Here is a 26,596-nt window from a genome sequence, read left to right as displayed (position 1 = left end):
CCTAGAACCTGTTACATGATCTTGAGTAAGTCTCTTAAACATCAAGAATCTCACATGTAAAATGGGATAACAGCAACATCACAGCATTATTAAGAAAATTAAATAAAATAATGTTATTTTTATTATTTTAAATAAAATCTAGGTAAATCAACAGTTTATTGTTTCTATTGCATAAGAAGGAACTATAGACTCTAGTTGTATAAGACATATAAGGAAGAATAAAAATGCTGAAAACCAAGATATTATTCCAACCTACCCATTTATTGCCCCATCATACTTAAAATTATCTAGATTCCCAACTCACTATATGCATGCTGCTTTCTCAAAATAACCTTACATTTCAGAAGATGTCTATGGGCTTTATTTTAACACAAGACAGACATGGTAGAAATAATTCCAAGTGTGATGTATGTGAGGAAAAATGCAGGGGGCTAACCTAATCTGGAAGTAGGGGAGAACAAAGAAGGCTTCCGTAAAGAAGTCAAGTTTAAGCTGAGATCTGAATGGTGGATAGGAAGAAAGTTCTGGAGCACCTTCCTTATATAACTAAAAGTAGCGGCAAATAATTTTGAGAATTTGAAATGTTTCTCCCCACTCTGGGGAATAACATTTATACGATAATCCTGCTTTTAATAACTACAGTTAAAAGCAACAAGGGTTATGTTTATATCCTACCATAAAAATGTATTAGATCTTTTCTTGCCGAATGGCTCATTATATTGTAGCTTATTAAGATTACATTTAGTTTGGGGGTGTCTGGGTGGCTCAGTCTGTTAAGCCTTCCGCTCAGGTCATGATCCTGGGGTCCTGCAATCGAGCCCCACATCAGGCTCCTTGCTCAGCGGGGAGCCTGCTTCTCCCTCTCTCCTCCTTGCTTGTGCTCCCTCTTGCTATCTTTGTCTCTCTCTCAAATAAGTAAATAAAACCTTTAAAAAAATTTTTTTTAAAGATTAGTTTCAGCTTAATATATTAGATAGAAATTGTTGTGACCAGTTTTGTGCTGCCATTCTGATGCAGAGTAGTGTTTTTTTCATCAGGGAAAAGCTACAGATTTTATATATATAAAGATTTGAAACAAAACAAAACAAAAAACAGACTCACTAATACAGAACACAAACTGGTGGTTGGCAGAGGGGACGAGAATGGGGGAAATAGGTGAATGGGATTAAGAAGTAGAAACTTCAAAAAAAAAGTTACAGGAATGAAAAGTATAGCATAGAGAACATAGTCAATAATACTGTAATAACAAACAGTGATAAGAAGTACTCTGCTGAGTCAATATGTTGTACACCTGACACTAATATCTCAAATATATCTACTATACCATAGAAATAAAATTTCTTAAAAATATATTTAAGAAAACAGACCATGGATATATTCACATACACATAAAATGTGAATAGACAGTTTCAAAATAACAATAGTTCATCTTTATTGAGCACTTAAAATTTGCACTGTTAACATTTAGTAATAATTACTAACACATTCTGTGTATATTTCAGTTAACACATCACACTCCTATGAAGCAAGTTCAATTATTATTCTTACCTTTATAAATAAAGAAATGTAAGATTAGAAAAGTTAGGTAACTTGCTCAGGTCACAGGCTTTCACAGTCAAAACTGAATCCAAATGTTACATTTTAAGGCAATATCCCACTCCCTGACCATGTGGTTAGAGCATATGAATGAAAGTGAGCCCTCAGAACCAATAGGATTCATGATAAGCGGATCTATTTGGCATTTATTTTTAGTCTACCTTACATATATAGTAGAATGCTATTTAAAGGAACACATAACCTACACCTTCTCAGTGAGATAATGATAGTATTCATTAAGAACATGTGCTTATATAGTCATTTATTATGTAAACGTGTGTGTGTTTTTAAATAAAACACAGGTGCAAATGGCAGAAAATCTATAAAAATACTGGGGTTGTACCACTGTACAATCTAAACAAAAGAAGTTCATTGGAGATAAAATGTACAGTTGACCTTGACTCTTGAACAAGGTTGGAAGAAGTGCCAATGCCCCACTCAGTCAAAATGCCCCACTCAGTCAAAAAATCAATGTATAACTTCTTTTTGGTTTTATGTTTTGATTCCCCCAAAACTTAACTACAAATAGCCTACAGTTGATCAGAAGCCTTACTAGTAACATAAAACAGTGAATTAACACATATTTGTATATTTTATTATATACTATATTCTTACACTAAAGAGGAAAAATGTTACTAAATCACAAGAAGAAAATCATAAGGAAAAGAAAATATACTTATAACACTGTATTTACAAAAAAAAATCTGCATATAAATGGACTCATGCAGTTCAAACCCATGTTGTTCAAGGGTTAACCATACTTCATTTTTGTAATCCTTGATTTGTAGAGCCTAACCAGAAGTCTGCTAAATAAGTGACACTGACTTGACAACTGATATGCTGGCAGTTTAAGGCTTACTCTATGAACAGAACTCCAGCTCATGCATGTCATACATATTGAGCACTCATAGGCAGTATCCTGTACTCCGTGCCAAATCATCTCATTTCTTTTTTTTGATTGTTGTTGTTTTTAGTATAAACAACCAAAACAAAATCTCCTCCAGTCAAAGAAAGAGTCAAAAAGTGTGTGCTCTATTTTCTTCTTTGGCAAAGGTATGCCATGCCGGAGAGAATAGAAACAAAATAATACCATTTACCTCATAGGGCTGCTATGAGGATTAAATGTGATAAAGTACATGAAGTGTAAAGACACACAGTGCTTTATATTTACTAGCTGCTGCTGCTGTCACCAGCATTAGTATTATTCATATGATTATTACTCTGTAACCTATTATCATTTCATGATATCCCAAGAAATTACTGTATTGCAACCCAGTGTACAGAAAGAACACTGGACTGGAAATCCTAGTAGTTCAAGTTGCTCCACAGCCCAGGTGAATAAAAGTGAGCAAATTCTTTGAACGTGTTTCATAAAACCTTACTTGTAAAAGGAGGGGTAATGTCATCTACCTTATACAGTCCTGATGAGAATTACACTAAAGGTGATTATGAATAAGATAATGTCTTTTAAACCATTAAAAACTACAAATATGGAAGATATCATTATTTGATGAACAAATGCAGGTGTATAAATGTCTAAAAGCAAAACAGAACTGTTACTGATTTATATAGTCCAGGGCCAACACTGACTCTAGGACTGTATATAATCCACAGGTTTAGGGGCCTGTCCCATGGAAAAATGTTTACCTATAGTTACCATATTTATAAAGCAAAACTGACCAATATTCACAAGCATATACTTACCTTTACTATTGTTTTAGGGCGTTTTTTAAAAAATAATTTTGGCTTTTCAACCACAGGAAGAGGCGGAAGTTTCTTAAGCTCCTGTAGGACGGTGGTTGCAGCGCGCTTCTTGGAGAGTTTTTTGCTATTTCCCTCTCCTTCTGCAGAGAACTCTCCTACTGACACCCGAGTAACAAAGCTTTTCATATGTGGAGGTCCACTTTCTTTAATAACCTATTAAATATAAATGAAATATTTAACATAGGCACTTAAGAAATGTTCTCATTGCATGAGTCTTTAAGTGTATCATAATTGAAATTATAAAGAATTATGCCAAAATTATAGATTTCTTTAATAAAATTATGAAGATATTATATAGTGACTATTCATTTATGATACTAATGATGTTAATGAACTGAAGCTGAAAGAACAAAAAAAAGCAAATAAATACATTCAATTCACAGTCAAAATTTGTGTTTTACTAGCTTAAAATAGGCAATTCTAATTATAGTGACCCAGTTTCTTATGGAACAGAAAATTAAGAATATAAAACACACCACACATTGGATTAGGTACATAGACCATTCAGAACAATAATTTGTATATAACTGTGTACATCTCTAATTTCTTCTCTATAAGAGTAAGTTACTGAAGTACAAGACTACTTCTTCCTGGAGTTCTCTAGCCCATAAAGCATCCTGCATGTGGAAGCCTCTCAAAAATGACTTCTGGGTAAAAATAACCTATTTTTGATGGAGGCCCCAAAGCCTGTTTTATAGAAAAGAATGTTTCTTCCTGCGACATAATCTTAAAAAATGCCATAAAAATACCTATCTTTCTACAGTAATGGGTTATGAATCTGTCATCTATGAATGTTCCTAAACCCTGTTTTAATGTGTTCTTTAAACTACGCCAGCCTTTGGAGGAAAGAGGTCTTTCAAAATGCTCAAAACTATAGTCTCCTTCAAAATTTTGACCTATAAAAGATACCCTATTTAGTTAAATAGCTTACCATTTAACTTTATATTAAAACTGTCTTCTAGGGACACCTGGATGGCTCAGTGGTTAAATACCTGCCTTCGGCTTAGGACATGATCCTGGGATCCGGGATCAAGTCCCACATCTAGCTCCTTGCAGGGAGCCTGCTTCTCCCTCTGCCTATGTCTCTGCCTCTCTATCTGTCTGTATCTCTCATGATTAAATGAATAAAATCTTAAAAAACAAATTGTCTTCTAATATGAGATACCAATTAGGAAAGGAAAAGGAAAACAACACAGCGTCTCAATAATCCAACATGGTGGGAGATAAGAAATTTATGATAAGCATACTTTCCATGTAATTTGCTAGTTGAAACACCAAACTGTTTATTTTAATTACTTTGATGAATATCTTCCTCAATTAAAAAATATATATATACTGACTTAACAGAGAATACTAAACATCTGAATTTTTATTGTTCACATTAGATAATTATTATGAAAACCAAATATTCTATATGATATGATATTGATGATTCCAAGGATATCTAAGACTTTTAAAATTATTCCTATTCATTGTAGCCGTTAAAGGGCTCACGTTCCAATAATTTTTGAGTACATGCAATTACTTTTGATAGGTTTTCTAAATTTCCCCTATCATTTCTTACTGAGACCAACAGGCCCTCAAGTATATTACATCCTTGTCTTCCTCACTTTGCTGCTTTTAATTTGCCATAGGGTGAGAAATCAGATAACCCAACTGCGGAGAATTGTGTATAAGGAGATGGGTTCTCAGTCAAGGTCAGCTGATCTTGCCAGTGAATAAAACATGGGAGCTTTCTAGTGGGTGAACATCCATAATTTGAAAGATACTCCATAACTGTCTCTGCTTATTTCCTGGGCTTTGCCTACTTTCTAGATATTTGAGTTAGAAAATTAGTGACCTCTTAATAAAGGAGGTATTACAATAATTTAAAACGTTTCCCTTTTAAATTTCACATTTTATAAACACTTTGTGACATGTTTATCTGGTTGTAAGTAGAGAGCTGCTTAATTACTTCTTAGTGATTTATTTGTAAAAGTTAAATTTAAACCTATTTTGATTTCACAAACTTAGAAGAATTTAGTAGTAACATATGTCTAAATATTAACTTGAATACTTCCAATCTGATGCTATTAAAAACACCAAACTTTACTACAAATTATCTCATATTCAGAAAATAAATGTTACGATGAAAATTAAAATTGTCATACATACATACATACATTACATACAAATACAGAAATGCCAATGAGATCAGCAGAAATCCATGATATTATAGTAAGTCCTATTTTCCCTAAGCCTATATGATTTCATGCTAGAGAGTTTGAACATAAGGAAGCACATTGAGGGGCACCTGGGTGGCTCAGTGGTATAGCGTCTGCCTTTGGCTCAGGTCGTGATCCTAGGGTCCTGGGATCAAGTCCCACATCAGGTTCCCACAGGGAGCCTGTTTCTCCCTCTACCTATGTCTCTGCCTCTCTCATGAATAAATAAATAAAATCTTTTTTTGAAAAAAAAAAAGGAAGCACATTAGCTCTTTCAGGATACTAGTATGCCAGTTAATTAATTAATTTATTTTAAATAGTGAGGAGCAGGGTGAGAGAAATGGAAGATCACTACTGAGCACATACCTCAAAACTGACGGGCATATTTCGCTTCAGAGCTATTTCAAACACTAAGCTGATCTCCGATTTATTCGCATCTTTGTCATCATCCATTTCTTTTCCTGATTCGCCATTCTAAATGACAAAAAATAGGATGACAATGAATCTTTACTTTGTAACAAACTGTAAATATATTCTACAATCAAGAGGTCCTATTTAAAATATACTAAGAAACAAGAAACCAGAGACTATATCTTGTGGATTCCTATAGAACCACTGTAGTTGTAGGATTTGCTGTGAGGCTTTTTGTGATTTAATTTTTAGTGTTTCTTTACTCAAAGTGGAGGGATAAATACTGAATGTGGAAATCTTTTACTCAACCATATACTAATTTGAGTTTATACTATGTCCCCAGATTCAATTCTCTTCAGAGATGTCTAACCCCCGTCTATACATACACACAACACTTTCCCTTATATTCTAATATGCTATTTAATCTTCTTTCTAAATTATAGAAAGATTATAGGATGCAAATCAGGGTTTTGGAGCTCTTGTTTGGATCTGGTACCAACTTAGTTACTTACTTCTTCAACACATACTTCAGAAGGGATTCATAGATGTTGATCACAGGGTATTAGAGATAAAAAGATCAAGAGACAGTATTCCTACTGCCAAGAAACTTATGACTTAGTGTGACAACAGATAAGCAAACAGGTATGAGTAATAATCAAAGTGTACAAGGAGGGCAGCCTGGGTGGCTCAGCAGTTTAGCGCCACCTTCAACCCAGGGCCTGATCCTGGAGACCCGGGAATGAGTCCTACGTCAGGCTCCCTGCATGGAGCCTGCTTCTCCCTCTGCCTATGTCTCTGCCTCTCTGTCTCTCTCTCTCTGTCTCTCATGAATAAATAAAATCTTTAAAAAAATAAATAAAGTGTACAAAGAGAAAAAAAAACTAAAACCTAAGTCGGCCATTTACTAAGATGAATCTCAAAGGGGAGGACAAGAGGTTTGCGGGCATGGGAAATACATGGGTCGAACAGAACAATTTGCAATAACTAAGTGGAGAACTTAATAACAAGGTAACTTGAAAGACATGTCTGAGCTGATACTATTTTGAAATCAATATAGAAAGCAGCTGAAGCCATGGGAATGGGTGCAAATACTCAGATCAGCCTCGATATCCTGGTCTGTAAAATAAAGTAGGACTGAAGAACAAATCCACAAAAATATCTTCCACTTTAAACTCCTTCATTCAAAATTAACACAATGAACCTACTCTCAATAAATGTAGCATTAAATGTAAGGCAAATGAATGCTATTTCTCATCCTTGTTCACATCCCCAAACCCAGTGTTGCCTGAGAAGTAACCTCCATATGTGAACCAAAGTTCTCAAAGGTAAGGTAATCCTAGCAGGAACACATGAGACTGGTATAACAGACAGGTGATCTAAGAAACAAATTATAGCAGGTCACTACTCGTAATATTCTTTCCTATCAGAAGAGACTATTTCTTTTATTTATAAAAATGCATTTATTTGTCTTGTCAATAATCGCACCAGGGAGCTAATAATGAAGAAATGGTCATGTGTGGCAGTAATAACATACCTGAGGTGATTTTTCTGGAATAGGTTCATTCTGCAGTGCTTGGAGGGCTTTCATTGCAGCATTGTGTCTAGCAGCTTGTCGGGTCTTCCCTTCCCCAAAAAACTCATTATTTCCTACAGTCAGCTGAACATAAAATATCTTGGGCATTGGACAATGATACCTAAAATAAGAAAATTTTAAAAATATTAATGTTAGTTCAATAAAACCATTAGTAAAATTTATGTTCTTGAAAATGACAGCAACCATAGAACGTAATCTTCTCTTATTAATTCCAATAAAGTATTAAACTCACGAACGTATTTATAAAAGGTAAAACAGGAGTCAATATATCTATAGATATATTTCTCCATGAAAAGCATATCATGGAAAAAACAGTATTAAACATAATATAGTAAAAACTATTCAATTATATCACAAAAAACTTTTAGTAAGAGTTTTCAGTCAGATTTTGACAGATGGAACCCAAATGGTGTGGTGCTAAAGGAGGGGAGCCACAGCAGAGGCAGGAGATGAGCGAGCCCATTTAGGTGACAGTATGCAGATGACTGTGACTTCAGCAGAAGACAGTATGGCTACACATGGGAGGGGCAGAGAGATAGAGCTACTACTCCCTCCCAAAGGAATAAGAATAAGTACGTTGCTAAGTGATAAAAAGATCAGTTTGAACATAAGAAAGAACGGGAAGGTAAGCCAATTCTTAAGCAGATAGGCAATATTATAATAAAATGTACTTAAAGAGAAAATTTTTAGCAGATTTGTGCTTAACAAGACTGAGGTAAGGAGTCACAACTAGAAAGCAGCTGTGATGCAAATATGAGGGGATAAAAGAGCTAAATGAAGAAAGAACTATTAGAAATTAAGAAGATGCAATTAAGAGGATATGCAATGACACTAAACTGGGTAAGACAGATAATAAATAAGGGAATATGCAGAATATCTGGTATTCTAGTATACTAACATATAGTATATTAGAGATCTAAGTTACACAGAAAAAGAAGAAAAAGTCAGAAGTGTTAGGGTGGTGGGTTTTAGACAGGATGGCCAGGGAGGGTCTCATTGAGAAAATTACAATTGTGTAAAGACCTAAAATAAGTGAGGAAGGAAGTCACCCAGATATCAGGAGCAGTGCATCTGAGGCAGAGAAAACAGCAAATGCAAAGGCCCTGGGGCAGCAGTGTGCCAAGCACATTCAAGTAATTCAGAAGATGCCTATCTGGCTTTATTTTAGAGAATTAGAAAGGAAAGTTAAGAAATGAAAAGAAGTAGCCAGATTCCATAGGGCCTTACCTAGAAATCATTGTAAGGATTTGACTTTTACTCTGAGTGAAGTGGCCAGCCACTAGAAGGTTTGGAAGAGAAGTGACATATCTGACTTGCATTTTGCAGGGATTACCTATTATGTTGAGAACAGACTGTAGGTGAATGATAATGGAAGCAAGAAGACCTAATGGGGGGGAGGGGTATCCAGGTGGCTCAGTCAATTGACCATTCAACTCTTGATTTTGGCTCAGGTCATGATTTCAGGGTCTGAGGATCAAGCCCCACATTGGGCTCTATGCTCAGCAGGGAGTCTGGTTGAAATTTTCTCTCCCTCTCCCTCTCCCTACCCCCATGCACATGCATTCTCTCTCTCTCAATAAGAAAATAAAATCTTTAAATGAAAAAAAAAAAAAGGAGAGAGCTGATAGGGTTTACCTAAGGATTAAATATAGAATATGAGAGAGGAGTCAAGGATGATCTGAGGGTTTCTCAGCTGAACAAGTGGAAGACAGAGTACCTATATAATGAACTAGTGAAGACTGCAGAAGGATTTGTTTGTTGGGCATGGGTATCAGCCGCTATGGTCTGGAGATATTAAAATATTCAGCCTGTTTAGACATCCAAGTGGAGATGTCAAATGAATAATCAGATTTCTGAGTCTGGACTCAAGTAAAATGATGACTGAGAACTAAGATCAGTGAACTGGGCAATACAGCAAAAGGAAATGGACTGATTTTGATGCAATGGTGGATTTACAATGGAATGCCAACAAATTAAGTTAAAAATCACTCCAGTGCTGAAAAATGTCTGTTTCCAAGCAAAGAGAAATCCAATTGAAGTCCTACTAAGTTCTGGATGATGACTGGACATCCAAAGAGCAGTGATAAGGCAGACAGAGGCCACTGTGTAAGAATTCAGCAGGCAGATGGGACTAATCAGTGAAGGTTTACAGAAGGTAAAGGACTAGAAAGGTACATCAGCATTGCAGATGCAGGTCTGAGAGGCAGTAATTGAAACCATGTGAGTGAATAAGCACCTGGAAAGGGTAAGTGTAAAGGAACCAAAAAAAAAAAAAAAAAAAGAGAGAGAGCCTGAGGCTGGGATCTGATTGAGGCCTGTGATCAAAAGGCAGGGGAAATAATAGACGGCAGTGAAGGAGATGAAAGAGGGTCACAGTTAGGAAAGAATTACAGCACAACGTCAGGGTAATCAATAGTGTCAAACGTCATGGAGAAATCCGGGGTATGAGAAAAAAGAGACACTCACTGTTTCAAATTCTTAAAGTCAGTTTTCTTGGCCCAGTTTTCTATTACTTTGTTTTAAGATAAAATATTTTAAATGTGTTTTTATTATGTCATATGTTCTCATTTTTAATTGGCAAATATAAAAAAGTTAAAGGAAGAAAAAAATCACTTATGGTGAAAGACTTTTAATATGCAAAGACTAAAAAGCATTAAAAACCACAATCTGTTTTGCTCTTTGATTACAATAAGCAGTACATGGAAGGGCACAATCTCCTGCATTCCTGAGGTGTGCTTTCCTATTGTTTCAAATCCCCTTAGTGCAGATATCTTAACGGACTAGTATCACAAATGCAGGCTATCTTCATTTTGTATATACCGCAAAATTCAGATTTCCACTACACAGAACTTTGTGCATATTTTTAACTCATTCCACTTTAAAACTTTAAAACATACAACCTGAAATCAGAAATTTACTCCTATATAAGATCTTCTATGGCAAGCTTTCGCCATAGAGCAAATGTTTACAATTAATTATACACTTCTGAAAACAGAGGTCCACAAGTGGAATGCTAACAGACCTTTAACTACAGTAGAGGGAGTGGGCGCCACTATAATCACTAAGGCCTGGTGACAATTACAAAACTCATTTCGGTTTGCCACAGAGACAAACAAAATTTCTGTTCATTATGACTTTACTGGAATATGATGTCATAACACATAACCATACTGAAACAATCTGCTGATTTTCTGACCATAATATTAATTGCACACTAAAGAGCCCTTGGGGCCTCTTCCTTTTTGGCCATCAAATATGGTTCTATATATGTATATGTGTATGTATGCGGGTACATATGTATATGTGTATTATACTGTATAACTATCAGAGGAGAAATTAGGTTTGTTGTATTTTAACATAAAAAGTAAACTATTCTAGCACTAACAACAGGAAATACCAAGACCAAATGCCTGACTTGTTTCCTTCTATTTAATTCCATCCTCTTACTTAACAATGGTTCTTAATATTCTACCCCATGTGGTTTGATTACTTTATATATCACATATCCTCATATCACTAGGACAATCAAGATGAACCAGAGTACTCTCACTAATGGCACCCAGACTCAAGTATAGGAGAGATGATGCAGAAAGTCTCTTTGTATGCTAGGTCTTGGTCTCTACCTATTTGTTTCCTTTGCTAAAGAAATACTCAAAAGTTTATTAACTTTGAATGTTGATGTGTCTAAGAGAATTTCTTTCCTATTTTTATTTCAAACATTAAGCTCATTTTTGGTAAACTACTTTTAATAAGTCATATGCATATTTCTAAAAATTAGTGGATATTTACCCAATCTTACATTGCTATTCTTGAATGATTTTTCTCAATGAGAATTTTGTGGTCAATGTTTACATTCCCATAGTAATTACTGTTAAAAGATGAGCCATGAAAACTCACCCAACCAGGCTATTAAAGTTTCAGGTTCAAAGAGCTTCTACCCACAGCCTCCAAAATGTATTTTGCAAAGTGTGATCCCACTCATCAGAATTATCCTCAGTGCTTGTTAAAAATGTACATTCCTGTGCTCCACCCCTGATCTGCTGAATCAGTCTCTGAAGATAGAACAAGAACCTTCACTTTAATAAGATTTCCTGAAGAGTCTTTCATACTAAAAGTCTTAGAACCACTCCTCTGAGGTATCACTACAGCCCACAATACAGCTTATGTGATTTGATGATTACTTCAAACTCCACACAAGCAAGGCATACAATCCACATACATTCCTATAGCAATATGATCAGGCTTCCTATCTCCACTTAACCTCACAGCAGACAGGTGAGAAAGATGTTCCCGTGATCACCATGAGCGGTAACAAATGTCCTCAACATAGTTATAAGGAGTCCAACTGAAGTCTATCTAACTTCAGAGCTCAGGAAACTCTAAGAGGGTCCCTAAAAATCTACTTTATCCTCTACTATTTTTGTGTTGACATTTGTTTATTAAATTGGCTATGTCCTTGGTAGGCTAGAGAACCTAATGCAAGAGTTCTTTCTAAATCTAAGGTCCACTGATAAGACTGCAGAGGCATTTTACTCAATAGCTGCTGAAACAAACAGAACTCCATAATGAAATCTATCCTAAGTTTTCATGGTATGTCAAGCCAAGCAGGATCAAAAAAGAGACACAACTGAGTTACCTATAAAGAGTGAAAAGTCAGAATAATGGGCATTGTAAATTTTATAAAGGCTGCTTGTAAGGCCTTTCCTCCCCGCATCCTCCCATGCCTCTTTGCCTTCTGTCCACTGGAAGTCTTACAAAAAAGAAACAAAATTTCAAATAAAATGAAATAAAACCTTCACCTTCTTTACATCCCAAAAAAGTCTTTAGATTTGGCCTATCTTCAAGCCATCACAACTCAATACAACAATAAATAAAGGATGTATATTTGGTTCCTTTGAATTAACAACACACTTGACATTACTTATATAGTTTTGTTTTGACTTTTGAGTTAAGGGGAGATTTTACATTCTTGTGTAAGTATTCTTATAAGAATATATACTGTCTTATACTTAGATGTGATTGTTGGTTATAACAAGTTTCCGTATCATCTATCCTTACCATCTTCCCTAAGGTTACTTCATTAATGCCCTCTTTGTAGTAGACTCTTTTTGTAGGAGTCTAAACATCTAAAACTCATGTATCCTCCCTACTATTCAGTGAATGCCTTATTCTCTAACATCTCCAGTTTCCTAAGTATCATTTTTACAAGGTGAGAAGGACATATTCCAAATAACATGAGAGCTTTTAAAAATTGAAAAATAATTGCCTCATTTTATTTGATAGCATTATTCATAAATCTCAATCCAGCTTAAGCGTTCATATCTCCTCTACAGGTTTATGTCTTAAAATATATGAACATGTTATCTTCTCATCTAATAAGGAGAGGCTTTGGATTTCTGTGTTTATTTCTAACATTGACTGAAAACAGAAATGTCACTTAATCTTTCTATCTCAGTTTAGTTTACTTATCTGTAAAATATTTGCAGAATCTATGTTTAAAGACCTCTAAAGGCCAAAACTTAGAATTCATATGACATGTTGATTATTTTGACTCTCTGTACACATTTTGGCACTGCTAAGCATTCTTTTTACTTGCTATAGAAAAATAATAGGTTTTATCATAAAGCTATAAAATAGTCCTTGGCACACTTTCAAGCTTGTATGTATATAAAATGTCTAGATAGGAGAGGGTTCTTTCTCTATTCACATCTATAAATTTGAAAATATATCTTTTATGGGATCTAAATGGTAAGTCTTGAGGAATTTCAAAAATTAGGACTTATTAAAAAAGATTCACAGAGCAGCTACAAATAAGCTTTAAATTAAAGAAGGTAGGGATAATCTATTCTATTTGTAGAACTATTATAATTATGTTTAAAATGCCCAGGGGAAAAAAACAAAAAGATATGTACTAAAAACTGAGATAGGATTCTTTTTAAAGTGATGTAATTATAAATGATGTTCTCGTTCATAATTCAAATTTTAAAAAATAATATGGTTGTACTGGAGTATAAACCAAAAAAAAAAAAAAAAAAAAAGAAAGAAAGAGAGAAAGAAAAAAGAAAGAGAGAGAGAGAGAAAGGGAAAAAAATAAGTGATATAAGTCTAGTCCCCATCAAATTAAAGGTAAATCTGTGTTCCAAATATAAATTTGATAAATTAGTAGATGACATGTGGAACATAGGATATAATCCACAAGAGTAAATAATCTGTACTGTGTCACTGATACTAGTACCACAAAAAGACTATGGAAAACATAGCATGTTATTAAAGAGCCCCATTTTGTAAATACACAATCACTACTCTCACTCCTACACTTTGATCCAGCGTAAACCTATTCTTGCCCCTTCCCTAAATAAATATCTAGATAAATCATCAACACCGTTATCACCATTACCATTATGATGATTATAACAAAACATACAAGCACTCACTGTGTGTCAAGCACTATTCCAAGCACTGTACATACTAAGTATCTCAGTCACCGTAACAAGCCGAATTTCATTTTACATGTCAGGAAATGAGGAAGAGATATTTAACTTGCCCAAAGCCACTCCCCTTGAGCTAACATTTAAACCCAAGCAGTCTCACTCCAGAGCCCATGGTCATAACCTCTACACAATGCTGTCTCTGCATAAGCTAGATAAATGAGCACCATGAACTGCAGAGGTACTATGAACTACAGAAAGGTCATACCAGACTTGGTATTTAAGGCAATTTAAGCCAAACAAGACATAAGAGACCAATGGTCACACTGATTACCAAAGAGAAATCTTGGGGGCACTGTTAAGTCCAGGAGACCAAGTTGACTACACCCCTCTCTCTCTTCTTGGCTACTCCTCTTAACTCCTCTCTCTCATTATTTGTCTCCTCTCTTAACCTTTTTGAAGACCATGCTTAACTGTTGATGTTCCATTAGGGTATTGCAAACCAAAAGCACAATGACATACTACTTCACACCCACTTGGATGGCCACAGTCGGGCAGCCACTATGGGAAAAAGTCTGGCAGTTCCTTAAAAAAAGGTAAATAGAATTACCATTTGACCCAGCAAACCCATTCCTATATAAATTTTAAAAGAAAAATAAATTAAAAAAAATTTTGCTAAGGTATTGAGAGGCGCCTGAGTGGTTCAGTTGGTTAAGCATCTGACTGTTGATTTCAGCTCAGGTCACGATCTCAGGGCCCTGAGATTGAGCCCTGCCTTGGGCTCTGTGCTGAGTGTGAAGCCTGCTTGAGATTCTCTCTTCCTCTCAAAAAATAATTTTTTTTAAAAAAGGCACTAAAACAAAAATGTGTATACAAATGTTCACAGCATTACCCATAAATAGCCAAAAAGTGGAAATAAACCAAAGGCCCATCAACTGATGAATAAACTAACTTCAGTATATCCATACCATGGAATACTGTGTAGCCATACACAGGAATGAAGTACTGATACCTGGTATAATGTAGATTAACTTGGAAATTGTGCTATGTGAAAGCTAGACATAAAAGACTACATAATGTATAATTTCATTTAGATGAAATGTCCAGAATAGGCAAATCCATAGAGACAAAGGTAGATTAGTGGTTGCTAGGGGCTGGGAAGAGAGAAAATGGAGAGCAACTATTAATGGCTATGAGGTTTCTTTTAGAGGTGATGAAATGTTCTAGAATTAGATAGTGGTGATCACTGCACAACAATGTGAATGTAGTAATTCACAGCATACAGAATTATACACTTTAGTAAAAATGGTATATTTTATGTTATTGCAAATTTTACCTTAATAACAAAGTTTAAAAAAAAAATTCCTCATTCTCCCTGGGGATCAATCTTCTCATAGACAAAACAGTCTTCCTAGGTGATCTCAACTATTCCTATTTACATTTTTGGCAGACTCCCAGAAATTAGCCTATCCAGTGGGGGGAGGACAGCCTTCCCTGCTGCACTCTTGGAAATTAATGACCTGGTCTTCTCTTGCCCTTGTTTGAGTGCCAGGGAGTATGTGAATTAAATTAATCAACAGATATTTATTAAGGGCCTAATTCATGCCATGAACTATTTTAGTCACTCCGGATGGTGGACTGCCCTCGGGAGACAATCAACAAATAAAACAGTATCAACTGGCAAGATGAGCTAGAAGAAAAGTAAAGTGGAGTAAGAGAACAGAGTAATAAGAGATCCTTTACGAAGTGATGTTTGAATAAAGAGGTCAAGGGAGTGAGAATTCCACACATATGAATGGCTGTAGGGGGAAAAAATGTTCCAAGCAAATGGGATAGCAAGTACCAAGGCCCTGTGGAGGTAGCATATTGTCATTTAAAAAATAAAATAAAATAAAAACAGGAAGTATTCTTGCATCTGGAAAGCAGTGAGTCAAGAGGTAAGTGGTAGGAAACTAGGTCTGAGAAGTAGCCAGGCAGCAAATCAGAATTCAATTCAACATGTGGTTAGAGCCATGAGACGGTTTTAATCAGGGAAGTGCCATGGTCTAACGTATTATACATTTCTCATTGCTGTTGGCCCAAAGAGGAGGCAAGAAGAGAACTTCTGGCAGGCCACCGCATAGTCTAGGTAACTCATCTCTGAAAACAGGAGGCTGAACTGCCAAGGAGAATACAGTAGGATTGCAGGCAATGCTGAAAGTCCACATAAGGACTGTGGTCACTATTTCAAGATGGGACCAGTTGGCATAGTTATGTTTTTCTATAGCTTCCTGGGTACAAGTGCAGACTCAGAGGAGCTGAACTTAATCAGTTATTTCTGACAAGTATTGTTCAAGCTGGGAGATACTGGAGAACACAGGAACTAAGTGACAAGAGACCAGTGGGAAAGGGGGAGAAACTCCAGTGAAACATAGACGCACGGACTCTGCAGGTCAGTAAAGGCTGCAACCACCCTGGAGGTTCTGCTCAATGTTCTCCAGAAGCACAGGTAACAGAGGACAACCCCCCACCCCTGCCATTTCCTGCCATCCCACTGGATAGATGGCATGTAGCAGAAGCTGCAAGGGATGCCTCCTGGTGGTGGCTGACAAGCAGAGCAGTTTTGAAAGTGCTTCCACTCTAACTGTACAGAGGGTTCTTGGCAGAGCAATCTGGTGGGGGAGCTCACCTTCCAGAGAGTGCTGCCACTATATCCCTCCAGGTACTGCAGTACACCCTCTGAGATGGGTAAATAACTGGCAGCACAAACAGCATTGTGGAAACTAACAGTAAGGTAGGAGTGACAGCACAGGACGGGGGTGCGTTCCTAGGGGCAGTGTTTCTCAAAGTGTGGGTCCCCCTGGTGGGGCCTACAACACTGAAAAATCCTGATTCAAGGCTGACACAACCAGACCCTTCATGTGGAGTACAGGAGTCTGCATTACTACCAAACAGCCTCAGTGATTTTTAGACTAGCTAAAGACCCTGGGTCGTCTTCTCCCTTTTCTGTGAATATGAAAGCTTTTATTCCTGAATACTAACTTTGTATTCATCTCCCTTAATGAATTCTCGTCTCTAGTAGGTGTTTAGTTGATTCTCTTGATCTTTCTAAATAAACAATTATATTTGTTCTGCCAAAAAAAGGTGACTTTTCATATTTTTTCATATTTCTTTCCAAACTTTATTCTTTTTTTCCCCTAATTGCATTGAGCCAAACCTCTAAAATACTAAATAGTTGGTAACGGATGCTCTTGTCTTGTTTCTCACTTTCTGGGAAATGTGACTAGTACATCATTAAGCATAATACTGGCTCCTGGGTTGGGTTGGTATAGGAAGGGAATGTGTGTGTGTGTGTGTGTGTGTGTGTGTGTGTGTGTGAGAGAGAGAGAGAGAGAGAGAATGTATGTTCATCAATAGTGTATATAGCTTACAATGTTAAAGTATTCATAATATATTGAGTTTTCAAAGTCAAGAATGAATTTTTAAGTATCTTTTCAGCATTTGTGTAGTTAACAATTTTTACTTTTCATCTCTTAATAAGGTGAATTTTATTAACCTATTCTCTAATAGTGAAACAATTTTGCATTCTTGAAATAAATTCCACTTGGTTGTGCTGGTTCTTCTTTCAATGAATTGCCAAATTCTGTTTGCTAATATTTTAATTAGAATTTTTCCATTAATATTTTATAAATAATATTGATCTGAAGCTCTGGCCTTTCTTGTTGTTGTTTAACTGGCATTGTTAAGCTAGACAGTAAGGCTAGTTTTGATTGCCCCAAATAATGTGTTTCCTATTTTTCAAAGGTTCAGTAAAATTCCTCTATGATATCATCTAGTCCAAGTGCTTTTAAGATGTTAGGGGGAAAAAAAAAGATGTTAGGGGGAGATAATGATAACTAGCTATTTGACTAATTGTCCTTTTAGTTCTACAGCAATTAATCTTTTTTGGTAGTTTATATTTTCCTACAAAATCACCCAATTCATTCAGGTTCGGAAATAGTTTTCCATTAGTTGAAAACAAAGTAGTCCTTTATGAGAATTTTCATTTCCTATGCGTCAGGCTTCCTACGTCATCAGAATATATTTTGTATGTTTGCACTTTGCATTTGCATTTGCTTGCCTTGATTAGATTATGTGTGAGTGTTTTATTGGTTCTTCCTAAGGACAACATATTGGATTCTGCATATTTTTTTTCTATTATTCGTCTGTTTTCTAATCTATTTCTGCATACGTTTTCCTCTCAGGCTTATTTTGTTGTTTTCTAAATTCTTGTGTTGGATACATAATTAATTTTCATGGTATCTATTAATATAGATAAAGATTACTGAATCTGCCCTCTCACAAGCTTTGTACTGTAATATGTTCAAGAGAAAAATACACTATACAGTGTTTCCTAAATATTTTTGGTAACAAAAATATGGTTAGTGACCCATAATGTGTATTCTATGAAACACACCTTGGGATATGCTATTGTAGGCATTAATGCCTTATTAAGAGTCTGTATATTCTACAGGTTACTTAGTTTAATCTGCTAGCAGCTTTTTATCTTGAATGTAATAAAGATTACTTAACATTTAAAAAAATACAATTAGAAATGTTTATCAAGTACTCTTTATATACTTGGGATAAATAAGCCCTGAGAGACAGAATGAATAGAGGAAAAGATTTTTTTATTTACAGTAATATCAACTGGATTTATGTTCCAACTACTAGATCTATAAGCACTTTGGGTTAAGAGGATGTAGTTCTCTCAGACTTATGAGTGATCTGAAAGAATTTGTCTGTATCAATATTTTCAACCTTATTCAAGTGACAAAGCAGAAAGAAATTATTGTATTTTTCATGAAATATCATACTATATCTGTGTATTTTCAAATGTGTGTGTGCATTTGAAGTGCACTCTGAACTTCAAAAATATTAGTAAAATGTTTTAAAGAAATACAATTTTAAGTGTTTAAGTGTTTAATATGTATTCGCTAAATACTACATGCTAGTAGTCTAATGGCAGATTCCTAAATTTAGAAAACTGAGTGCAGTGGGCAAAAGGTCAAAAAAAATTATTTTTAACATTTTATTTATTTGACAAAGAGAGAGAGAAAGAAAGAGTATATGCAGGGGGAATGGCAGAGGGAGAGGGAGAAGCAGATTCTCCACTGAGCAGGGAGCCACAAGTAGGGCTCTATCCCAGGACCTCGGGATCATGACCTGAGCTGAAGGCAGATGCTTAACCAACTGAGCCACCCAGGTACCTCCAACAAAATGGTTCCTGGAATTGGTTCTAGAAAATATTTAAATGATATGTTTCCTCATTAACTTAAATCCAAAAGTATATGCCTTTGAGAAGTTTAAATTAAAAATATATATATGTATCAGACTGTATTTTTAGAAGACGTTTCACACCCTTCTTGGATAAATGAATTTTGTAATGTCTAGAATAAAAGATTCCAATAGATGATTGTGTAGAATCTTCCAAGAGCTTTAGAAATTGTTTGCTTTGTTACAATGTCCAACCCAGACATCTATTCCAGTGCCTTTGCTGATCAGAATTCACTATCAACTTTGGAAGCTTGCCCACTTCAAATACTCCCAAAAGTAAGGAGACATTACATCAGCGGTACTGCAGAAAGATTAATGTGCTTTGTTTGGAGATGTAAATGGTAATTATATTTATTGCATATTTCTAGTACTTAGTCTTTTTTTTTACTTGAATCTAAGTGAATCTAGTTGTACATTTGCATATAGTTTAATAATAACAATAATGTGTAGTTAACAGATATTCATTGGAGTATAAAAAACTTAACTTGGCATTTTCCCAGCTAATTGTTTTTACAGCTTGACTTCACTTTTGCATTAGCTACATTCATAAAAAGGTTTACATAAAGCAAATATTTTCATACTAAATCCCATTTTCCCACTGTTGCCCAATACTAAATCTTGAGTTGTATTTCTATAAGAAAATGTTGGCTCCAACACATCATAAAAATTATAATTAAACATCTACATGTATGCCAAGGGATAGATACATTTAATCAATTATTTTATAAAATACATTTTATCCTCTCACCTGCAATAAAAATTAAACAAATGGATTAAACAAATGGATAACCATGTTTCATATTCCCACAATCATTTTTTTTTAAAAATACAGAATTTTGGGTGACTTCCATAGAAGCCAAAAGTGGAAATATAATTTATTAGCTGGATTGCCACATGGAAATATGTTGTCAGATTCAAGCAATACAAGTAGTATCAGATTATTGATAATAATCTTCTAAGGATCTTAAAAATATCTTCTGCTCATGGTAATATGCTTTTGACATTTTATTATAATCCATACCAGATGATTTATTGGAATTATACAGATCATTCGGAGCCAATACCATTTTCTGACTCAAAACTACTTTTCAGAGAAATGGGGGAAAGGGCCTGATCAACTACCTGTATCTTTTTGCAGTATAAAAAGTAACTTTTGCTAAAACAAAAGAGTACCTGGGAATTTTAGAAAACTCTTCTACTTTTAACTACAATTACTTTGAGACAATGCTAACTAATTTAAAGTAATTTAAATTATTTTTTTTCATCATAAATCTTCTGGGGCATACTACATGAAATGCAATTATCTATGCTCTCCTTTTCCTGTACTGCTGCAGATAATCTGGGTATGCTTTTCATCAATAAGTCCGTGTGAATTGTGTCTTATTCCAGGATGTACACTAAGCTGAGAACGTTAAAACTTCATCTTTGCCTCTAAGGGAATATACCTGTACCTGAGGCACAATCATGGCAACAAGTAAGACAGTAGTGGTAAAAATATGACACTGATATGCAGTCTACCATACATAGAAATAGGTTGAGTGATACTTAGTATGAAAGGCTAATAGTTCTAACCTCTGATATGATTCCTATGAACAAAATGAATAAGGGATGCCTGGGTGGCTCAATCAGTTAAGCATTCAACTCTTGATTTCAGCTCAGGTCATGATCTCAGAGTCAAAAGAGCAAGCCTCAAAAACAAAAACAAAAGAGCAAGCCTCATGTTGGACCTGTGCTCAGGGGGAGTCTGAGATTCTCTGCCTCTCTTTCTGCCCCTCCCCATACTCACATGCGCACTCTCTCTCAAATACATAAAATATTTTTAAAAATTTTTGATCAAGAGAATGAGTTTTAATCATACTGCAAATTCTTTTCTGTGAGCAAAATAATTTTTAAGAAGATTCTTAAATAAGTCTGTCATGATATTCTAGTATTCCCAAAGAGTAGATGTTTACATGAGTTAGTACAGTACAGCAGAAAAAGCATTAGCTTTGAAAACATATAATCTTAGGCTGGAAGGCCAGCTCAATCCTTCACTGGCTGCGTAAACCTGGGCAAGTCATACACTATGTCAGATAATAATAGGAAATCATTAATTGTTTGCCTTCCTGCTTCCTTGGCAATTACTCCATCATTCTTCCTAAACATCCCACAATGTTTCTATGATGCTTGAGCACCTCTTGTGCTTTTTGTTATTCCCTATAAATAACATAGGGACTTTGCCACCAGCTCCTCAAACCTAGCAACCATGCCACTGTCTCCATAGTATTATGTCTGCTTGGGGGAGGTCCAGGAAAGGGCTGCAGTTATGCTAGTAGGTCTCTAGCTTTTCAATTCCCACACCTTGTGGCATTCCCTGTCAGGGCTCATACCACCCGAAGGAGACTACTTTGTGCTCTCTAGGAAAATTAGCGTTTGGCTCATCAATCATTCAAGAAGTCAATACATTTCAAAATATCAGGCAATGTTCAGAAGATACATTGATAAGTCAGATATTAGGAAAACCAGTAAAAACCAACTAAATAAACCTTCAGATAAATTTAATGTAAAAATAATGAATAATGTTAATTTATCCATAATTTTCTAAATTCTCTTTGTCGTGTGTCTTAAAAGACATCTATTTACATGTTTGGGGTTATGTTCTATCTCTGTAGACTATTTTATGACCTGCCGGTCAACCACAGTGTAGGAGTCTAGTAACTCTTTTATCTTTGGAGAAGTGCATCTTGACCAGAGAATGTGAGAATGTCAACAAATAATAAGGAAATAAAGAAAACAAGAGGGTCAAGGTTGTGCTAACTGAAGCCAAGAAAAAGCCTGGGAAATTAATGAATAAAATCCTCCCAGGAAACCCAAAATGAGAAAAGCAGTAATCCATGATAAGAATAATACCTGAGACAAGTATATAGTCTAAACTGCCTAAGATCTAAATCTTACTAAAAGAGAATAGTAAAACACTTGAAATTACTCATTTTCATTTCAACAAGAGAAAGGGGAGATGAAAAAGAGAGAGAGAAAAAAGGCATGTAAGCAAACAAGAGTGAAAAATACTTGATGATATAAGGCATGATATTAAGATCATTCTATTCTATTAGACTATTGAAACTCAACATATAGAACTTACTTTTGTTTTAAAACAGGGTATGTAGACAACTAGTAAGTTTAATACAGTAAAAACATCTCTTGCTGCCTTTACTGATTTGGAGAAAGCCTTCCATATATTCTTAGTAAGACAGGATGTCAAGCAAAATCAAAAAGTCATTCAAACCTAGTGTGTATACGGTTCCAGAAGTATTTGAGGAAGCAACATGGAGAATTCCGAAAACTTGAGACCCACATGGGAGTAAGTAAGAATGCATCTTGAGCAAATTTTACTTATTATTCTTTTTTGTTATTCTCCTGAAAACGTCACGCAAGAGAAGAAAAGAAGAGTTTCCACATAAGACTCTACAACCTTATTTGAAGAGGATGAGACTTCTTTGAGACAAGGAGAGAAATCTGCAATGTAATCTGAGATTGTAAGACCCTGAGAATGCCAAAGCAGGAGAGTGATCAAGACTGACAGGAGCAGGACTATGTAATCTCTCAGGAAGCAAAATCACCCCATACATGCATAAGGAATTCTGGCCAGAAACTGAACACTTTCATGCTGGTGAACTTATGATGAAGTCAACTGGGTGAAGAGCTAAACTTATAAACTTAGTTGTCATTTCACTCTTGTTTTATCAAAATGTAATTCTAATAAAATCAAAATAAGTATATTCTTTCATTTCTCAAGTTTAAGAAGGACAGGACTCAGCTGCAAATGTTAACCCTGTATCAGACCATATAATTTCTTTAATAAAGCAAAGAGTTTAGAGTAAATGATTCACACACTATTCTGGGAGCACCCAGGCTCTGAGCTCAGGAGGGATTCTGCTTGAGATTCCCTCCATCTGCCCCTCCCTCTGCTCTCTTATGCTCTCTGTTTCTCTCAAATAAATAAATATTAAAAAAAAAAGAAAAGAAAAGAAAAGAAAAAGAGAGACAATGTTTAAACTTTCCCTGATTCAGCACTTCCCAAACCTCTAAGAATAGAAGAAACAGACTCCCCTCTTTTTTCAAATAACAGCCTTTCTACCCCAAGAGAGACTAGTATTTGCAGGTACTGAATTTTTTATATCATTTTTTGATTAATTAAACCAACTAAATACAGTAAGAATATGACTTCAGTCATCTGAAATACTGTTTTTAAAAAAGAGTCCATCAGAGTAACTTCAAATATAACTGCAATTTCACTGGCCGTTTAACACAATTACATCCACTAAAATTCTAGGCTTAATATTTTCCAAAACATTCTTAAATGCTGTCACTATCCCATGGTTTATTTATTTAAAAACTCTTCATTGGGTACCTCTGACATTCCTGGGTAAATTGAATGAAATTAACCACCTTTGAGAACACAAAAACTATTTGTTGAACATACAAATGATTTTCAAAAGAAAAAGCCACAATATATTTTTTAATTCCTAAAAATTGCTCTGAATTATAACTGTTATTCTGATGAAAAAACAGAATAATAGAATTGGAAATTTTTTTTACATAAAGTTCAACTAATGTTATTTAGAATACCCATTCTGGTGTTATAGTTTAATATAGAAAATCTTTTCTACGTGATGATATATGAATTTTACTAGTTCCTTCAAGTCTTGGGTTCCTTTAAGCTTTAAATCCTCTTACCAACCTACTTTAATACTATATTTTATTCCATTTATCTTTGTACTTACACCAACAAAGGGGTAAGACCACAATTTGTGAATACTCAGAAATTCTGTAATCACGGAGATTGTGTGCATTTCTATGCTCTTTGAAGAGAGGTCATGATCCTAGTTTCATTTATATTAACAAGGAGAATTATGAAAAGATGTAGGACAGGCACGTGGGTGGTGCAGTAGGTTAAATGACTCTTGGTTTCAGCTTAGGTAGTGATCTCAGGGTCGTGAGATCAAGCCCCGAGTTGGTCTCTGCACTCAGCACAGGATCTGTTTAAGATTCTCTCTCCATCACTCTGCTCCTTTCCTCTGCCCCTCTCTCTCAAATAAGTATATAATCTTTTTTTAAAAATCTGGGAAAGGAATGAGATGCTAAAATGAAAAATATGGAAGTCTAGCTACACTTGGCTAGTTTTCTTCCTCATAAGTGAAGTATTAATAGTACGGGGTTAATGAGCCATACATGGTATGTATTCTCTACAACCCTCTCAGATTACCCAGGATGATAATATTATTACAAATGAACTAAATATTAAATTGAAGAGATGTTTAAGCACCTCAGAGGTATCTACATATTTCAAGCTGATTCTTAACTTCATATTGTAGGTAACTTTGAACAAGACAGCCATAATTTCATTATTCTTGCTCTGGTTTGATATTACTTCTATTTCTAGTAAACCATAAAATTTACAAAAAGAAAGAAATTAATCTGCAAAACTATTACTATACTTGAAAACAAAAATGAAATCAATTCTCTTAAAAGACAAGAAGAGGGACGCCTGGGTGGTTCAGTGGTTGAGCATCTGCCTTTGGCTCAGGGCAGAGTCCCAGGGTCCTGGGATTGAGTCCCGAATTGGGCTTTCTGCACGGAGCCTGCTTCTCCCTCTGCCTGTGTCTCTGCCTCTCTCTCTCTATGTCTCTCATGAATAAATAGATGAAGAGAGAGGAAGAGGAAGAGGAAGAGGAAGAAGAAGAAGAAGAAAGAAGAAGAAAGCTACCAAACACAATACATAATAGAATCTTAAAACTAAACCAGTAGCAACATTCAAATTAAAGAGGTAAAGTAGTCTAAGAATATTTACTCTAGCTGAGTTAGGAAAAAAGCAATTATTGATTCATTTGGTCAACTAAAAGTAAGAATACTATTCCACTGCTTAAGTGATCATTTGAAATAATTATTTACAAAAATTACTCTACCAAAGTCAACTGCAAATATAATAGTTTTCCCCACAAATCAAGTATATGGGGAAAATATACAATTATTCCAAATTTTGATTATTCTAAAAAAAAAAAAAAAAAAGGGGATCCCTGGGTGGCGCAGCGGTTTGGCGCCTGCCTTTGGCCCAGGGCGCGATCCTGGAGACCCAGGATCGAGTCCCACGTCGGGCTCCCGGTGCGTGGAGCCTGCTTCTCCCTCTGCCTGTGTCTCTGCCTCTCTCTCTCTCTCACTGTGTGCCTATCGTAAATAAATAAAAAAATTCAAAAAATAAAAAATAAAAAATAAATAAATAAATAAATAAATAAGGCACAACCTATGATTGTGGGCCATACAGAAACAGGCAGCAGATGCGATTTGGCCTGGAGGCTGAAGTACTGGAAGAGTGGTTATTACTTATACTTTCTAAATGCTTTTTTAAATAATAGAATATAAATAATATTATTTTACTATACCATTATTTTTACAATATATAGAAACAGTTCTAAAATAGCATTATCTGCCAAAATAATGACTGAACCAAAGCTAAGAAAGCTAAAATGAAGTACTCTTAATAGTTCAAAGCCACAAAAAAAAGGGGGTTATAAAGAGACAGAAAACTGTTATTTCATTACACATTCATGGGTCACAAATTTCACACAAAATTAATTAAACTCATTCCGTGTAAGAACTGCCCACTGAGCTATATAGAGAGTCATTAATTATATTCCCACCAAACGGAGAATTTCATTCACCCCACATATAAAATAGCATTAAAATGTGGCCATAAGAATTCTGGCATTTTCATAGTTCGTGCTGTCCTATATGTAACATTAAAATGCCTTAGAAAAATCATAGGACACACAGTCAAGGAAGCTGTATTATGGTAATTTACTTTAGCTAGTTGTTAAGATCTTGAGCAAATCATGAAGCCAGCATTTTCCTAAAATCTATTCTGTATCCACAGATGATTCACTAATGTAACACTAATGGTCCATGGCCAAACAAGTTTGGGAAATGATATACATTATATACATTTCTAGATTTATAATATACATAAGCAGACCATGAGTTTTTTCTTAACATTATTTATTTATTTATTCATGAAAGACACACACAGAGAGAGAGAGGGAGGGAGAGGCAGAGACAAAGGCAGAGGGAGAAGCAGGCTCTATGCAGGGAGCCCAAAGCGGGACTCGATCCCGGGTCCCCAGGATCACGCCCTGAGCTGAAGGCAGCACTAAACCGCTGAGCCACCCGGGTTGCCCAGATCATGAGTTCTAAGAAGTCCTACAGTAAATTAATTATTTGATTTAATTTAGTAGTCTCAAAGCTACTCAATTACTTTTTTTTGAGCAGTA

General features: G+C 35.3%; 1 protein-coding gene across 7 annotated transcripts in view; it reads right to left on the bottom strand.

Annotated features, from left to right (window-relative positions):
- Positions 1–26,596, bottom strand: part of STAU2 (staufen double-stranded RNA binding protein 2) — a 294,957-nt gene that overhangs the window by 174,407 nt on the left and 93,954 nt on the right. For all 7 annotated transcript variants that reach the window (XM_055318242.1, XM_055318241.1, XM_055318238.1 and 4 more), the window contains 3 exons: positions 7,510–7,669; positions 5,931–6,038; positions 3,301–3,513 (listed from right to left, as the gene is read on the bottom strand). In XM_055318242.1, the coding sequence (XP_055174217.1) occupies positions 3,301–3,513; positions 5,931–6,038; positions 7,510–7,669 (481 nt within the window). The remainder of the gene's footprint in view (positions 1–3,300; positions 3,514–5,930; positions 6,039–7,509; positions 7,670–26,596) is intronic.

The sequence above is a fragment of the Nyctereutes procyonoides genome, unplaced genomic scaffold, assembly GCF_905146905.1.
Source record: "Nyctereutes procyonoides isolate TBG_1078 unplaced genomic scaffold, NYPRO_anot_genome, whole genome shotgun sequence".
NCBI lineage: Eukaryota > Metazoa > Chordata > Mammalia > Carnivora > Canidae > Nyctereutes > Nyctereutes procyonoides.
Note: the sequence above shows the minus strand (reverse complement) of the source record. Positions and strands in the feature narration are given on the sequence as shown.